A 19,376-nucleotide genomic window follows, 5' to 3' on the forward strand; every position below is an offset into this window, starting at 1 on the left:
GTAAGCTAAAACAGTCACCCCCTGCCCCATTCCTCAGTGCTGAGTCAGTCTGAGGGTACGGCAGGTCAGGTCAGTGAGCGAGACAGACAGTCAAAGAGAGAGACAGAAGGAGAGAGAAGAGAGAAAGAGGGTGATAAGAAGAGACAGTAAGAAGTAGAAGGGGAGAAAGAGAATGACAGGAATTAAGATCAAGAAATAAGACTAGATGAATGGAGGAGAGAGAGAGAGAGAGAAAGAGAAAACTTACAGCTGCATGATCAGGTAGAGGTGGTTGGAACTCTCATAGATGTCTTCCAAAGCTACTATGTTCTCATGCTTGATTCTGGAGGGACATAAAACGCAGACAATGTTAGTATATTAGTCATGTACAACTATAACCCTTTAAACAGATCCCAGACCATCTACATCCCCCTTTACCTCCGCTCTAGAGTAATCTCAAACACTTACTAAACATAAGCTCTCTCCCTCTGTCTCTCCCTCCCTCCAACACCATACTCAGGCCTTGCCATGGTAACTGCTCCATGGTGAAAGTGTATAATGTGTACACATGGGACATGCTTGTGCTGCTGTGGTGGTGGTCAGTGTGCCTGTGTGTGTGTGTGTGTGTGTGTGTGTGTGTGTGTGTGTGTGTGTGTGTGTGTGTGTGTGTGTGTGTGTGTGTGTGTGTGTGTGTATCCCTGTTGAGCGGCAGAATCCAAATAAACTAGTAGGCGACAGAGTGGGCAGAGACTGTGGCACGACACTATACCCCAACTTCACATAAAGGGAGAGAGCCTGATTATATCTTTGTGAATGTGTGTCTACTAGTTCTCTATTTTTGACGCATGTGTGTTTCTGAATGTGTGTACACACATGACCACTTTAAGTGTATACATATATATTACAAAGGTATGTGGACAGTTGCTCGTCAAACATTTCCTTCCAAAATTATGGGCATTAATATGGAGTTGGTCCCCCTTTCGCTGCTATAACAGCCTCCACTCTTCTGGGAAGACTTTCCACTAGATGTTGGTACATTGCTGCGGGGACTTGCTTCCATCCAGCCACAAGAGCATTAGTGAGGTCGGGCATGGATGTTGGGCGATTAGGCCTGGCTCGCAGTCGGTGTTCCAATTCATCCCAAATGTGTTCGATGATGAGGTCAGGGCTCTGTGCAACCATGACAAAACAGCTCAGGCCATTATTCCTCCTCCACCAAATTTTACAGTTGACACTGTGCATTGGGGCAGGTAGTGTTCTCCTGGCATCCACCAATCCCAAATTACTCTGTCGGACTGACAGATGGTGAAGCGTGATTCAACACTCCAGAGAACGTGTTTCCACTGCTCCAGATCCCAATGGCGGCGAGCTTTACACCACTCCAGCCGAAGCTTGGCATTGCGCATGGTGATGTTATGTTTGTGTGAGGCTGCTCTGCCATGGAAACCCATTTCATGAAGCTTCCGACAAACCGTCTCTGTGCTGATGCTGCCGCCAGAGGCAGTTTGGAACTCGGTAGTGAGTATTGCAACCGAGGACAGACGATTTCCACACGCTTCAGCACTCGCCGGCCCCATTCTGTGAGCTTGTGTGGCCTACCACTTGGCTGCTGAGACGTTTCTGCTCCTAGACGTTTCCACTTCACAATAACAGCATTTACAGTTTACCGAGGCAGCTCTAGCGGAAATTTTACGAATTGACATGTTGGAAATGTGGCATCCTATGACGGTGCCACGTTGAAGTTGACCGAGTTCTTCATTAAGGCCATTCTACTGCCAATGTTTGTCTATGAAGATTGCATGGCGGTGTGCTTGATCTTACGCACCTGTCAGCAACGCGTGTGGCTGAAACAGACAAATCCACTCATTTGAAGGGATGTCCACATACTTTTGTATAAATAGTGCACATGTGAATGACGATGTTTGGATACGAAGCATTGACCCTGAGGAGGTGTGTCTTGTGACCTATGCAGGCCATATTAGCCTGTCAATCAGCTGGTTGCCAGGAGATGCTGAGAGTGGCAAAAACCCGAAGATCAAACATGGAAGGCGTCAGAGGCTAGGAAACACCCCCCCCTCCACTGACTGGATCACTGTGACAACACTTATCCCGCATGAATATTGTCAGGGTCAGTGGTGTCTCTCCTGTCCCTAGGGAACAAGCATGGTATACTGCAATAATAACACCAACACATACTGTAGCCGCCTACTTCTGGACAGTGAGTGACTGAGTGAGTGAGTGAAACCTTGTGGAACTACTGAGCATTGGGCCAGATCCAAGGTGATATCTGAACACACACACACACACACACACACCCAAGTCCAAGTCCAAGCAGTGGAGAGGGATTACTGTTTATCCAGTGACGTGGAGATGCATATCTTTGGTTTTATCCCCTGGTGTGTGTGTGTGTGTGTGTTCATACAGGTCTCTACTCAGCTACCTGACAATATGTATGAATAATATGTGTAAAATACATAATGTGTTCCTCACTGGAAGAAAAGATTAGAAGGTACATTCAGTTCAGTATCATCAACACAAGGTCGCTAAGCAAAGAAATAGAAGACAGAGAGGGTGTTTTCTATAGTCGCTACCTACCTTAATCTCCTGTTCTGTCAGTGTGAGACTGTGGATGGTGACCTAAAGATAACAGTGAATGGGGAGTAGTGGGAGGGATGCAAGCGTGATGCGCGGTGGTGAAGGGTGGCGGTGTTTCCGTTCGGTCGCCAGGGTAACAGGTGTTAGGAAGGAGAAGGTAGGTGGGAGACTTACTTGCGGAGCACGTTGATCTCGTTCTCGATGCTGCTCTCTTTCCCCTTAAGGGCCTTCTTGGGGATACACTTCACAGCAAACATCTTCCCTGTAGACCTCTCCTGGGCCAACACCACCTCAGAGAACGCCCCGCTAAGAGAGAGAGAAAGAAAATATTTGATTAATCAATTAGCAATTGTGTAAGACAGTTCAACACAAGTACAGATACTAAACACAGACATGAAACAGCAAAACAAGTTAACAATGTTTCCATGAGAGAGCGAGAGAGAGGTGGCAGAGGGGAGCTAGAGAGAGAGATTTATGAAGCGTAGTTCATTAATGCAGTCTCAGCTCCATGAATCTCATTGTTCTCTGTCCAGCTCATCTGAAACCCTCCAAACCACTCACTCACTATATCACCATCTCCAACACACTTTACAGCCACTCAGCTATCACTCTTTCGCTCTCTCCATCGCTGTCTCCCCCTCTCTCATTTCTCTTTATTTATCACTCTCTCGTTGTCCTTCACTCATTGTTTCATGTTCAATCGCTCTATAATATGCTTGATCTCCTCCTTATCCTTTGTCCCAGTTCCCTTGGTCTCTCTCGCTCTCCCTTTCTCCACAGTTCATGTTTATTCTTACTATGTTCTCTCCTCCATATATCGGCTCCCTTCTTCCCACTTCCTCTCCTTCTCTCCCTGCCCCTCCCTCACCTTGTTTTCCTGCTGCGTTCTTCTTGTTAGCTCGGTAGGAAATCAAATTTCATATCTGGTTTGCTTTCATTCATCAGCTGACTAATGGTCCATGCTGCTATGTCAATCAGCAATGAAGGAACGAGGGGAGAGACAGGGTACACATCCTCCCTCTTCCTCTCCACTATTATTCTACTCTTCCGTTCCCCGCCTCTCCTCTTCCCGCTCTCGTCGCTCCTGCCTTTGGGACATGGTACTGGTTATGAATTAATTCATACTTCCTCCTTTCTGTCCTTCTATTTCACTCTGCTGATGGCCTTTACATAAGGCACAACAAGCATGACAACATCATTTTGGAAAGTGTACAATTTTAGTAATACAACCATGGTAATATTCAACCTGTGTGTGTGTGTGTGTGTGTGTGTGTGTGTGTGTGTGTGTGTGTGTGTTTAGTGCTATAGTCCAGATAGCCCTAGAGCCATTTAGAAGCCCCCATTTGTTGATGACCGCCGACTCCAAAACACCACCATCTGACACAACACTGAAAAGCTCTAAAAGCACTGACGCAGAGATTAAACAGCAATGCAGGCCTGTCACCATGCTGCGCACACACACACACACACACACACACACACACACTCCCTTTCATTTGTGATTCGCAATTACAAACTGGATAGTTCTGGTCCCACTTGATGGTTGGTCGATTATTCACAAAATCATGGTCTCAGAGTGTTCGCTCGGTATCGCACACGTTTCAATTACTATTGCAGGGACATAACAGCCAGGCATTGTTTTGGGAACGCACACATGATTCTCATACATCTCCCTCCTCAGTCCTTCGCTTTCCTTCCTTTCTCCTAGCCTCCATCGCCATCCTCTCTTCCTCCATTTCTCTCTGCTGGAATTCTTCTTCTCCCTTATATTTCTTCTCACGTTTATCACCAAAAGATGATTCCCTTCTCCACCCCTCACCTCCTCTTCTCACTCCCTCTGCCCTTTCGCTGAGTTGCTCACACATCTGTCACACATCTGTCACACTGGCAGCTGATCTTATCGGGTGTTCAGGTCTCTTCATGTGAAGAAGGTTTATTCTCAATGGAAACTAGTAACAGACCCATTGAAGTTAATCAAAGCACACACAGCCTTATAAAATACTGTAAACACATTAAAACAAGTGATCTGTGATTAAGCTGGGTGCTGGTCGTCACTTTTACTCAGTGCATGAATTAATGAAGCGAGAGCACACACCTGCTACACACCTTACAGAGGGGTCTGAACTGAGCTCCCTAATCCTACCAGCATGACCTGGGAGTACACATACACAGGCAACCCCTCTTACCCAGGGCGAGGTCACCCAGCCTCCACCCATCTCCCTGGGCTGCAAGAGCCAGCTGGTCCCCCACCCACTCACTCACTCGCTGGTCTGTGTAAGCAGCAGTCCCATTAGGAAGGCTAGGACTGGGTCACCATCTCTTTATACTATGAATGTGGATTTAGTCACTGCCCAGGGAGAAGGAAAGAGACTGGCCACATACCGTGAAACCAAAAGGCCACAAAAGACAGGGAAGGAGAGAGAAGAGGAAACAGGAGATAGAGACATATACAGTAGAAATGGTAGAGAAGAGAGGGAGGCATGCGTGGGTGAATCCTGTAATTGATAGCGAGAGAGAGAGAATCCTATGTGTGGGTTTGAGACAGAAAAGACCCGTATCTGTGAATGAGACCAATAAGAGAAAAGCTGAACGGCGGTGGTGCAGTACAACAAAGACAACCTTTAAAGCATTCACACAGAACAGAGATAGAAGCGAGTTGAATAGAGCCACTACAGGGTACATACAGTACAGTATCAACCCCGTCGATTGGCTGGAAATCTCTTTTTCTAAATTATTTTGGACAGGGAGCGTGTAATACAGCATCTCCCCGGCTGTGTTCACATGCAAAGGGGCTTTGAGTGTGTGTGTGGGTGGTTATTGGGGATTGACTAGGGGTTATGCAGTTCAAGTTTGGCCCTGCTGCTATTGCAGTTGATGGCAATATTGGGCGATTGCTTTTCCTCAGGTGTATAAACCTGGGTAATTGTCTCAGCGAGGCTCCAGTGGGTCTGTGATTGCATTGAATGGAAACTACATGGGCAGCCTGCAGCCAGTGTAGAGTGTGAGTGTCACTCTTAGACTGATATCCATTGTGGCAGGTCCTCTTGGTTAACGGGGGTCCAATTGAATAATGCTGGCGCTAAGTGATCTCTCCTACAGAGACAAAGATAAGCTCTCATATGGGAGAAGCACGCAGACAGACAGACAGACATGCACACAGATGCATGTGTGAGTGTGTGTGAATATTTTCCCAAGGGAAGAGTTGTCAAAATCAGACAGAGTCTTTGTCTCAGAGAGAGAGAGAAGAACAATAGACTCACAAGGTGACAGTGACACAATAACACTGATACAGACATGCAAGATTAGTGGCTTCCCCATTAAATACAGTGGCTTTAGGGGGGCCGATTGAGTGGCTGCTTTAACCTTCCTGTGACTACACTACCTAGAAGCCTCTATTGTCATTCCATTCCATGTCTCAGCTGCAAGCTGTAATGCTTGGTTTCCTCTGAACAAGTGTCAGAAGCATTTTGTATTTTTAGATGATCATTGACTTTCTATCTTTATTTTATTTTTGTACCTTTATTTATAGATACAAATATAACAAAAACAGTACAACCACAACCCCTCATTCTCCCATCCATCCATCCATCAAGGCATCTATAAAAATAAGTTAAATAGGAAAGAAAAACAGAAACAAACAGTAAGAAACAAAAAACAATGGGAAAAAATGTATCTAAAAATTCTTAACAGCATAAATGGCCACTAGAACAGACATGACTGCTTACCGAAACTACGCAAGTTACAAAGTAAAAGACAGGCTTTCCATGTATTGTATTAATGGGGACCATTTTTTTCTTCAATTTAAAGTTTTATTACGTTTTCTTGTTTTTCAAATCAACCAACACAACACATTCCACATTCACAGATGTGACAGGCTAAAAAAATAAATAATAATAATAAATAAATAAGTTATTTTTTACATACATACGTACATGTACATACACACAAAAAAATAAACATATATACACTGCTCAAAAAAATAAAGGGAACACTAGAATAACACATTCTAGATCTGAATGAATGAAATATTCTTATTAAATACTTTTTTCTTTACATAGTTGAATATGCTGACAACAAAATCACACAAAAATTATCAATGGAAATCAAATGTATCAACCCATGGAGGTCTGGATTTGGAGAGACACTCAAAATTAAAAGTGGAAAACCACACTACAGGCTGATCCAACTGTCCTTAAAACAAGTCAAAATGAGGCTCAGTAGTGTGTGTGGCCTCCACGTGCCTGTATGACCTCCCTACAACGCCTGGGCATGCTCCTGGTGAGGTTGCGGATCGTCTCCTGAGGGATCTCCTCCCAGACCTGGACTAAAGCATCCGCCAACTCCTGGACAGTCTGTGGTGCAACGTGGCGTTGGTGGATGGAGCGAGACATGATGTCCCAGATGTGCTCAATTGGATTCAGGTCTGGGGAACGGGCGGGCCAGTCCATAGCATCAATGCCTTCCTCTTGCAGGAACTGCTGACACACTCCAGCCACATGAGGTCTAGCATTGTCTTGCATTAGGAGGAACCCAGGGCCAACCGCACCAGCATATGGTCTCACAAGGGGTCTGAGGATCTCATCTCGGTACTTAATGGTAGTCAGGCTACCTCTGGCGAGCACATGGAGGGCTGTGCGGCCCCCCAAAGAAATGCCACCCCACACCATGACTGACCCACCGCCAAACCGGTCATGCTGGAGGATGTTGCAGGCAGCAGAACGTTCTCCACCGCGTCTCCAGACTCTGTCACGTGCTTAGTGTGAACCTGCTTTCATCTGTGAAGAGCACAGGGCACCAGTGGCGAATTTGCCAATCTTGGTGTTCTCTGGCAAATGCCAAACGTCCTGCACGGTGTTGCGCTGTAAGCACAACCCCCACCTGTGGACGTCGGGCCCTCATACCACCCTCATGGAGTCTGTTTCTGACCGTTTGTTGGGACCCATGCACTATGTACCTAACCTTCTCCAGAGGCAGTGATGAGATCACCTCCTTAACCCACTGCATAAAGGAGGGAGGCTTTGCAGACTTCCAGGTAAAGAGGACAAGGTGGCGAGCTAGCAGCTATCGCATTTGCCTGATGCGTGGTAGCATTCTAGTCTAGGAGAAGTACACCAAAAATGTCAGTGACTGGGTTGGGCCTAACTGTTGTATTACACACATGAGAATGCGTCAAAAATGGGGTCCCAGAGGCCACTCAAAGATTGGCATGACCCAAACATATGTCCCACAGTCGCTGGACTCTGGTGGCATCTCAAACACTTGGGGTTAACATGTGGGTTTATTTTTGCCAACCTGTCATTTGAGTAATGGAGACGGTGCAAAACCTTAAACTGAATAAGCCCATGCCTTATGCAAAATAATGTGTGGATATGTTCAATACATCGTCGGGGACATTGCCACCTATGTCTTGCTCCCTTGCAGATTTTGTATTTGCAAAGGAAGGTGGATTCATGTCCTGTATTATGCCGTATAATGTGGAGATTGGGCCCTTCAGATAAGGGTTAAGATCTAAGCACCTCTCGACTGGACACTTAGTAGGCTCGAGTGGAAATGAAGGGAAATGCTTTTTTGGCAAAGCTGTGAGTTTGCAGGTATCTAAAAAAGTGGCTATTGGGAATATTATGGTCAACCCTCACAGTATCTAATGAGACAAATGTGTTGTCAACAAATAGGTCACAAAAAAACAGCAGACCGTTCCTATGCCAGAACTGGAATGCCGTGTCAATCTGTGACGCTGGGAAGAGATGATTAGATGTTAATGGAGAGAATCGCTCTCACTTGTTTAAGGCTAAAGTGACTTCGGAATTGGACCCAAATTTTAAGGGAGTTCTTAACCATGTGGTTCAAAACATGGGTGCCAAGGTTCATGGGCATTGGAGAGCACAGGAGTGAGACCGGAGAAGTTGGAAGGCTTGACTGTAATATACCTTTCTCATTTGTGGATTTGACTTATTTCAAAGTTGGAAATGCAGCTGTCCAGTTGTTTGAACATCAACTTCGGCAGAAAAAATGGAATAATTTGGAATAAGTAGAAAAACCTAGGTAGTATAATCATCTTAACATAATTCATGTGAACTGTTAATGAAATGGAAAGAGACGACTGACTACCTTATGAAATCCTGCTTAGTGTGCTCCAGGAGGGTTTTGAAGTTATGTTTAAACAGAGCCTTAAATGAGTGTGACCTTTATCCACAAATAAGTAAAGACCTAATGCTCCACCTTAAATGGCAAATTGGCATACCCAATTCCTTCTGCGAACTGATTAATGGGGAGCTTAAGGTTTAACTTAACCAGAGAATGTCCCAAAACCTTGTAGCATGTCCAAGAGATAGGGTATAGACTCCACATAGTTAGAGATGTATAAAACATTGTCTGCATATAAGGACACCTTGAGAGTTATGTTGCCCCTTAGTATTCCCTTAATCCTCTCCTCCGCCCGCAGGGCGATAGCAAGAGGCTCAATAGCCATATCAAATAGGAAAGGGGATAAACAGCAACCCTGCCTGTCCCCCCTGTGGAGAGGGAAGTGGCTAAAGTAACATTGTTGGTGCGAACAGAAGCCACTGGGGACAAAATCTTAATCCAGGAAAGGAATGACGGGCCAAACCTAACTCTCTCTAGTACTGTAAATAGATATTCCCACTCAACCCGGTCGAAAGCCTTTTCAGCATCAAGAGAGATGACAACCTCTGGCTGTTGAGTTGAGTGGGCAGTATAAAGAACAATAAAATAGCCGCCGCATATTATAGAAAGATCACCTACCTGAGAGAAATCCGGTTTGGTCAGAGTTAATTATATTAGGCATCACTGTTTCTAAACGGCATGAAATGACCTCAGTGAGAATTTTATAAAATCCAGCACAAAAAGGCTTACAGGGCTGTATGAACCACAATCTAGGGAATTCTAGTCTTTTTTAAGCAAACCCGAAATAGTCGCCTGGGTAAGTGTCTGTGGCTGTTTCTGACTAGAAATTATTTAATTGTACATTGAGCTGAGGATAGAGGATAATTTAAAGAAAGCTTTATAAAATTCAACAGGGAAGCCATCAGGCCCAGGGGCTTTACCGCTCTGCATGGACTGGATTGCCAGAGTAGCTTCATGATCACTTATTGAGCCGTCCATGTTGGTTTGTTCATTTCAGTCGGAGAAGAGGCATATATGTTGTCCACATTTAGAATGAGTTGAGATAGCTACGGTAAGTGTTTGGTGCGCTGTTTGTTGTATACGCTGTGTATGAAATCATTTGGCCCCTTAGATAAGCTTTTAACGACTCCCACACAGTGAGACACATCAGGGGTGAGGTTGATCTGTAAAAGACAACAATGTGAGTCGATATGTATTTTTTAAACACACCACAGGATAGTAGTAGTGGCACAGTACTGTCCGGAAAGCGGATATCTAGCTGGACAGGGCTATGGTCAGAGATGACGATGCTATGATATTGGCTATTAGTTCCAAAAGGAAGAATTCTATTGTCCAGCAGGAAAAAATAAATCCTAGTGTATAAGCGGTGGACTGGAGGGAAAAAAAGGACTACTGTTTAGCAGTGGGACTGCGCCTCCTCGATGGATCAGACAAATTATAGGATTCGAGAAATGAGTTTTGCCAGATTTGAAATTACAATGTTGGGCTTCGGTCTGGATCTGTCTAGACTTTAATACGATACACAATTAAAATCTCCACCCAATATCAAATGATGAGAGTTAAGGTTGGGAAATGTTGCGATGAGGTCAGATAAAAAAATTGAGCGTCATCCCAATTAGGACCATAGAGGTTAGTCAGAATAACCTGTGTGCTAAACCATTTCCCCATCCCTATATCTGCCATTAGTATCTGAAATGACTTTGGAGGAGACAAACGGGGTGCCTTTTCTGATAAGGATGGCTGCCCCTCTGGCCTTAGCACCAAAGTTGGAGTGAAGTATTTGGTCTACCCATCCTCTCTTTAGTTTATCATGGTCACTGGCCCGGAGATGGGTCTCTTGGAGAAAAACAATGTCCGGACTTAAGATGAGCATACACTCGGCTACACTTGACCACCTGGTTAATTCCTTTCACGTACCAGCTGATAAAGCATGTGGAGCCTAGAGTATGTGAATTAGGCATAGTCGTAGTAATCAGAAATTAATGTTATTACGATCACATGACCAGTGTGCTGAAAGGTTTGAGTAATAAAACATAAATAAAATTTAAAAAACAGCTAAAAACTACAAAATACCCAGAAGAAAACCTTGGACCCCTATGCTGGCCTTCCCCCTGTTGGAAGGCTGCATTCTACCTCTCCTAGACTAGAGCAAAATGCTACCTTTCATGTTAAACTGAACCTCGGTAGAGCTCTATCCAGGGCGAACATAATAAGTTTACACCTATGGAAGAGATTCTGGCAGTGGTGGGTGATGGGAGCCTCTCGCGCTGCCTTACGGAAGACATCCTCCTTCTCCTGAAGGAAGTGGAATTTAACTACTATGGGTCTGGGCGGCTCTCCATTCTTCGGTGTGGACTGTATGCTTCTGTGCGCACGGTCAATGTTGTGGGCGTCTTGAGTCCCTCTCTCATGCCAAAAATGTGACAGTTCCCCCGGCGCTGTCTGTTCTCGAGATCCTCAATCTTGGAAGTAAGTTTGACGACATCTGATGATAGCCGGGTGACTTGCTCTTCCAGTGTCACCACTTTGTCGAAGTAAATATTTGCACCATCTTCCAGGCTATTCAGACAGGTGTCATGTCTCGCCAAGTCTTCATTAACTTCTTTGGGACTGGGGGGCAGTATTGAGTAGCTTGGATAATAAGGTGCTGTTAGTATAATTTAATTAAGCCAATATGCTTTCATCAATTGAAAGCCCTTCATCTATTTTATGAGAATTCATAAGATTTCTTGTTTGCATAAAATAGACGCAGACCAGTCTTTAAATAATAGGTAATAGAATTTATTCTCGGAGCGCGCTGCCACTCAAACACATGCATCAGTTTAAATACAGATCATGACGTCATTTCACTGCCTTAACCGAACCCCCTCCTCTCGACAGGACAAAGTAAGGTGAAAAGTTCATTCTCACTTACTAACACACTCCCAGATAACTTTTGACCCCTCAACATTATCGATCACCACTGAACTGACAGTTTTAATTAACAGAAACCCTAGGAATGCACTCACTGCCTAATCTAAAAACCCCAGAGCTAAGTTTCAGGTTGGGTCAACCATAGGCTAACGACCTTATGTGTTTACAGTCCACAACCCATTTGTTCCTGTCCAGTTGGAATGGTGTTCTTTAACATTTTATTACTCCTTTCTCCTGTCACACAATTTCTTCTTATTAACTCATATTGTCTATTAAACATAATATAACAGAGTATAAGTTTACTTACAGTTCCATTTAAAATGATTTGTTCAGTCATATTAATCATAATTTCCTAACAGGTGCCCAGAGTAAACTGCCTGCTACTCAGGCCCAAAAGCTAGAATATGCATATAATTAGTAGATTTGGATATAAAACCCTCTGAAGTTTCTAAAACTGTTTGAATGATGTCTGTGAGTATAACAGAACTCATATGGCAGGCAAAAACCTGAGAAATAAATCCAACTAGGAAGTGGGAAATCTGAGGTTTGTAGTTTTTCCAAGTCATTGTGTCATTTATGGTCATTTATGGTTTTCTGTGACTAGGTGCTGACCTAACATAATCGTTTGGTGTGCTTTCGCCGTAAAGCCGATTTGAAATCGGACACTGTAGCTGGATTTACAAGAAGTTTATCTTTAAAATGATGTAAAATACTAGAATGTTTGAGGTATTTTAATTATGGGATTTCTGTTGTTTTGAATTTGGCTACCAGCAATTTCACTGGCTGTTGGCGAGATATAAAACGGAGATATATGGTTCTTCGGTTGAAGGGTTCAGTTGTTAGTGTACAGCTGACTACACAGACTGGTGGCAATTCCATGGGAACGGAATTACACTTTTACTCAGTTCTCACTTTAAAACGTATGTCAAACAATAACCATTGATTTCAAAAGTTTAACATACAATACACATCTATCTATCTACAAGGACTACTTTTAACAATTTCCACTGAACATTTTACAAAAATGAATTTAGTGGAAGAACTGTGCAGAGGCTAACTTTAGTAACGGATTTTACCTCCAGTTTCTATTCAACCAAGTTCTCCAAAATCTAACACACTTGCTCCAAACTAAGATTCAAATATGTCTGCAGAAAGAATGGGTTGACATGCTACCTTGAATTTGAACAAATCTATTTTGGTTATTGAACTATAGTAAGTGAAGTAGATTTTACACCCGGTAACGGAATAACACCTAAAGTCCATTGTTGTAGGAAGCTACTATAGACCAAGTGCTAACAGTCAGTATCTGGATAATGTGTGTGAAATGCTTAATAGTGTAAATGATATCAACAGAGAGGTATATTTTCTGGGTGATTGAAATATTAACTGGCTTTCATCAAGCTGCCCACTTAAGAAAAAGCTTCAAACTGTAACCAGTGCCTGCAACCTGGTTCAGGTTATCAGTCAACCTACCAGGGTAGTTACAAACAGGAATGAAATCATAAACATGTATTGATCACATCCGTACTAATGCTGCAGATATTTGCTTTAAAGTAGTATCCAAATCCATAGGATGTAGTGATCACAATATAGTAGCCATATCAAGGAAAACCAAAGTTCCAAAGGCTGGGCCTAATATAGTGTATAAGAGGTCATACAAGAAGTTTTGTTGTGATTCATATGTTAATGTAAAGAATATTTGCTGGTCTGTGGTGTGTAATGAGGAGCAACCAGACGCTGCACTTGACAGATTTATGAAATTGCGTGTTCCAGTTACTAAAAGCATGCAAACATAAAGACAATTACTGTGTTACCTGTTAAATCCCTGTGGATTGATGAGGAATGGAAAAATGTTATGGTTGAGAAGATACCACTAAAAGAAATGGCAAATAAATCTGTCTGCAAACTGATTGGCAAACGTACTGCAAATTGAGAAATCATGTGACTAAACTGAATAAAAAGGAACTATTCCATGAAACAAAGATAAAATATATAAAGAACGATAGTAAAAAGCTTTGGAGCACCTAAAACGAAATTATGGACAAAAGGCAAACTCAGCTGCATCATTCAGATGCCTCATTAAAATCACAAAACCCACTAATTGGCAATATTAGCATTTGTTGCAGGCATGTCATGCCTAACACTACACATTCAAGTATAACTGATACAATTATGAAAGACAAGCATTGTAATTTTGAATTCCGTAAATTTAATGTGGAAGAGGTGAAAAAATGGTCTATCAACAATAACAAGTCACTGGGGTCTGACAACTTGGATGGAAAATTACTGAGAATAACAGTGAACATTTGCCACTCCTATTTGCCATATCTTCAAACCTAAGCCTACTAAAAAGTGTGTGACCTCAGGCCTGGAGGGAAGCAAAAGTCATTCCTCTACCCAAGAATAGTAAAGCCCCCTTTACTGGCTCAAATAGCCCGTTACCAAACCTTAGTAAAGTTTGGAAAAAAATTGTGTTTGACCAGATAATGCTATTTACTGTAAACAAATTGACAACAGACTTTCAGCACACTTACAGGGAAGAACATTCAACAAGCAGGGCACAAATGAGTGATGATTGGCTGAGAGACATTATTGCAAAAATATTGTGGGGGCTGTTTTGTTAGACTTCAGTGGGGGTTTTGACATTATCGATTATAGTTTGCTGCTGGAAAAACGTGTCATGGCTTTACATCCCCTGCTATATTGTGGATAGAGTTACATGTCTAAAGAACACAGAGGGTGTTCTTCAATGGAAGCCGTGCCAACATAATCCAGGTAGAATCAGGAATTCCCCAGGGTAGCTGTTTAGGCCCCTTGCTTTTTTCAATCTTTACGAATGACATGCCACTGGCTTTGAGTAATGATGACTCAACACTATTCACTACAGTGAGTAAAATCACTGCAACACTTAATAAAGAGCTGCAGTTAGTTTCAGAATTGGTGGCAAAGAATAAGTCATACATATTACAAACTAAAAGCATTGTATTTGGGACAAATCATTCACAAAACCTCAACTAAATCTTGTAATGAATAATGTGGAAATTGAGAAAGTTAAGGTGACTAAACTGCTTGGAGTAATCCTGGATTGTAAACTGTTATGGTCTAAATATGTTGATACAACAGTGCCTAAGATGGGGAGAAGTCTGCCCATAATAAAGCACTTCTCTGCCTTAACACTATCAACAAGGCAGGTCCCCCAGGCCTTAGTTGTCGCACCTGGACTACTGTTCAGTCGTGTGGTCAGGTGCCACAAAAAAGGACTTAGGAAAATTGCAATTGGCTCAGAACAGGGCAGCACGGCTGGCCCTTTAAAGTACATGGAGAGATAACAATAATTTATGTAAATCTCTCATGGCTCAAAATGGAGGACAGATTGACTTAACTAACTGTTTTTGTAAGAAGTGGTGACATGCTGAATGCATCAAGGACTCTCCTTAAACTACTAGCACACAGATCGGACATCCATGCATACCCCACAAGACATACCACCAGAGGTCTCTTCACAAGTCAAGAACAGACTTTGGGAGGCGCACAGTACTGCATAGAGCAATAACTACATGGAGCTCAATTCCACATCAGGTAACTGATGTAAGCAGTAGAATCAGATATAAAAAAACAGCTTATGGAAGAGCAGGGACTGTGAAGAGATACACAGGAACAGACACACACATGGTAGCACACGCACTCACACCGTCATATTGTTGTTTGGCGGTATTATACATTTTGTATTGTAGATATGTAGTGGTGTAATAATGTTATATGACGTACGGTTTTAGATTTTGTTTTATGTGTGATGTGCCTTAATGTGTTTGGACCCCAGGAAGAGTAGCTGCTGCCTTGGCAGGAACTAATGGGGATCCCTAATAAATGCAAAAATACATAATGTGTCCTAGATCTGTACTACACAGAAATGCATAATTATGGATATGAATGTCATTCTCCTCGTGCTTCACAAGTTTGGACAGCACAGTAAAGTAGAGTACAGTACACTATATTCTACTGTACTATACTTTTCTTTACTGCACTGTATTGTACTGTGTTCAAATCACTGTACTGTACTATCCAAACATACAGTACGCCTATGAGGTTTAGATTTGTTCCAGTCCGGTCAGTCTATGGACGCTAAAATCAAGGCCAAGGTGGACTGAACAAATGGACTACTTTTCAGCGTACAGTGTCGGTGTTCAGTGGGTGAGGCTGTTGGTTACAGTAAATGGAAAGCGAGGGGGGTCATGGGTCGGTGTCAGTAAGAGCTGGGAGAGGTGACATTAACTAGAGAGTGAAAAAGAGAGGAGAGAGAGAGGGAGGGGTTGTTCAGACTCAGACGGTTTTAAGATCCTTGGTTTGACCACAAGACGATTGGAAATAAAAATATATTTTAAAGATATGTGGGTTTTTGGTAACGGAATTACAAGGCACAAGGCAAAATTTCTTACATTTACAGAAGATAAACAATCTCTCCAAAATGAAATACAAATGTTGATATTAGTTGGCAGGGCTCTTTACTGCAACATTACTGTGTATTTATGATGCCTTTTAAGACTTCCTGGTAGATGTTTACTAAGACCCTTTTCCATCTGTTTGAACACAAATCAAAGACAGTACTTTTGCCAAATCTTTAAGATGGAAAATGGTTGAAAAATGTATGTATTCCTTCATTTCCCAAAAATATAGACGCTTAGTTTTTATAGGAGCATGTCAAATGAAAGCTATGAATGTTGGTGCTCATGGGTCTTTTTCGATGGAAATGGCCCTGACAAAACAACCATCTACAATTAAATCCTGATTGCAGGGGAGGCATGCTGATGACAACTGCTGCTGAAATACATTTACATGAGACAACTTCAAAAAGCCAGAATGATATTTGTTGGGTTCTAACCTTTCCCATAAGGTACTGGGAGTATGAACGTGAAGAGCCTGTATGGAAGCGCTATAGCACTTCAGAAGTGCAACTTTGGTTTTGTCTGATGTTTGCCTGCCATTACACTAGCCCTGTACGCACAACATACCTGACGTGCAGACTTCAGATCCATCTAGAGAACCACTCACCCCGCTGTGTGACAAAGGGACCAACCACTGTTGCAGATGTAAGGTGTCTGATGGGAGGGGCTCGGGGCAATAAATTACATTTAGACTGAACGCCTTCCCTTTTGTGTTACTGGGCAAGGCTGAGAGCTGAGGCACACCCACACACACAGAGAAAGAAGGGGATAATTTAATCTCTCCGGCCGTTGGTTTGGCGGGTGAAAGACATCTGTTCAATTCCATTTCAATCAAACAGGGCACTGCAGAACAGAAATGTCTATTTAGACTGTGACTGGACTCCATGCTCCATGTTAGAGACACAGACAGACAGACAGACAGACAGAGAGAGAGAGAGAGAGAGAACCACACAAACCAAAGCAAGGACAATTATACACCACCGAACTACCGTCATCACTGCCAAGCTCCACACTAACACCACACACACACAAATTCAAAGAGAGCTGGGATGGAGAGAGTGAGAGAGGAAGGCGAGAGAGAGGGACGCAGTGAGAGAAAAACAGAAATGAAGCGGCCAAGAACGAGCATGTGTGTGTGTGTGTGTGTGTGTGTGTGTGTGTGAGAATGTGCTAGTATTACGACAGTGAGAGAGAAGGAGAGATAGAAAAAGAGAAGGATGAGATTGAATGCAGATGAGATGGAGCTCTTGGCCGGTCTGATATAGAACAGCTCCTGTATGGTCTCATATAGCTAACTGGCTAATTGTATCACACACTGCTCAGATAGAGATGCATCATTATACAGGCATTGCGCAGATAGGAGGTGGGAGTTAGAACAGGTGCTGGAGAGGAGGGGGGTACGGAGAAGAATGGTGCGTGATTAAATGACTTAAAAAAGAAGGAGAAGCTAAATCTACAAAGCTGCTCTCATTAGAGTTGATTAAATGTGCCATGTTTTAGGACTTACAGCCAGACTCTCTAGAGTTTTTCTTTCTCCCTTTCGCTCTCCTTCTCGCTCCCTCTTTCCTCTAGAGTCATAAACTTTGCTATGAGGTTAATGTAGCATCTTCATTTTAAATGGAGCTTAACAGCTTTTTAGCATTCAGGACAAAACATCTCAGAATTAGCGAACTGCAACTAAAGTGTGAATAAAAAAAAAGGTCTTGCATCGAAATGCAGAATGTGTTCTACTTAGACAAAACAAATGCATTGCATTACACACACACACACACACACACACACACACACACACACGTTTGGTTTTCTAAGCCAGCATCATCATTCCAATTCCCAAAACTGAGATTAAACACAGCCCAGATTACCAGGGCAAAATTAATCTCCAATCTCCCTGGCCTGCATTGTCCTCCCAGCAGAAACTGTTCTGTTCCCAATGTCCCCATGCACAAATCTCTGCTCTGACCTCAGCACACAAAACATCCCTCCATCAAATACATTCACTGTGGAAGATAGCCCATCAGCCCTCCCATCAAGGTGCCCACGATCAGCCCTCCCATCAAGGTGCCCACGATCAGCCCTCCCATCAAGGTGCCCACGATCAGCCCTCCCATCAAGGTGCCCACGATCAGCCCTCCCATCAAGGTGCCCACGATCAGCTCTATAACAGAAATCCCTATACTCATATCGCAATTACAGCTCCACCATAAAATATCACTATACCGCACAATACTGTATGCTACAATATTATCTACAGAAGTTGCATTGAAAATGGTGTGCAATCATGAAGACTGGCATTGGCACATGCTAACAGTTCGTAAGATATAGGTTGGATGGTTGAGCCTATTCAATTCTGAACGGTCAAGTCCCGTGAGAATATACATAGTGTACAAAACATTAGGAACACCTTCCGAATATTGAGTTGCACCCCCTTTTGCCGTCAGAACAGCCTCAATTTACTGGGGCGTGGACTCAAAAAGGGGTCGAAAGTGTTCCTCAAGGATGCTGGCCTATGTTGACTCCAATGCTTCCCACAGTTGTGTGCAGTTGGCTGGATGTCCTTTGGGTGGTGGACCATTCTTGATACACACGGGTAAATGTTGAGTATGAAAAACCCAGCAGCGTTGCAGTTCTTGACACAAACCGGTGCACCTGGCACCTACTACCATATCCCATTCAAAGGCACTTCAATCTTTTTTCTTGCTCATTCACCCTCTGAATGGCACACATACACAATCTATGTCTCTATAGAGTACCACAGTATGAGTCACAATACCCATAAAATCTAGAGGTCAAACAGGGAAATGGTGCCAATCGTTTTTCCACCATTAATTTTCCCCATAGGGGTTTTTAGAATAAGGGCTGTGTTTAGTGTAGGCTTACCCTGGCGTGACATTTTGATAACCGTGTAAATTTCTCTAGGACAAGGTCATGCCAGAGTAAGCCTACACAAAACACAGCCCTTATTTTAAGTGTTTATAAAATCCCCCATGGGAAAGATTTATGGTGGATAAACAATTGGAACTATTTCCCTGTTTGACAGCTAGGTTTTATGGGTGTTATGACAGCTCCACTGTGGGGCTCCATTGTCTCAAGGCTTAAAAACCCTTCTTTAACCTGTCTCCTCCCCTTCATCTAAACTGACTGAAGAGGATTTAACAGGTGACATCAATAATGGATCATATCTTTCACCTGCATTCACCTGGTCAGTCAATGTCGTGGAAAGAGACATTTTTTTTACACTCAGTGTATGTCTGTCAGTGTATGTCTGTCTGAAAGCACTGGAGAGCAGTGAATGCCAGTGATTCA

The 19,376-nt window shown here is 43.1% G+C and overlaps 1 protein-coding gene across 1 annotated transcript in view; it reads right to left on the reverse strand.

Annotated features, from left to right (window-relative positions):
* The window catches only part of LOC110490344 (calcium/calmodulin-dependent protein kinase type 1D), a 65,916-nt gene that overhangs the window by 23,657 nt on the left and 22,883 nt on the right, over positions 1 to 19,376 (reverse strand). Inside the window, exons 2-3 of the mRNA XM_036944671.2 lie at positions 2,749 to 2,880; positions 248 to 322 (exon numbers count right to left, since the gene is read on the reverse strand). Of these exons, the coding sequence (XP_036800566.1) occupies positions 248 to 322; positions 2,749 to 2,880 (207 nt within the window). The remainder of the gene's footprint in view (positions 1 to 247; positions 323 to 2,748; positions 2,881 to 19,376) is intronic.

The sequence above is a fragment of the Oncorhynchus mykiss genome, chromosome 15 (assembly GCF_057628025.1).
Source record: "Oncorhynchus mykiss isolate SJ-2025 chromosome 15, ASM5762802v1, whole genome shotgun sequence".
Lineage (NCBI taxonomy): Eukaryota > Metazoa > Chordata > Actinopteri > Salmoniformes > Salmonidae > Oncorhynchus > Oncorhynchus mykiss.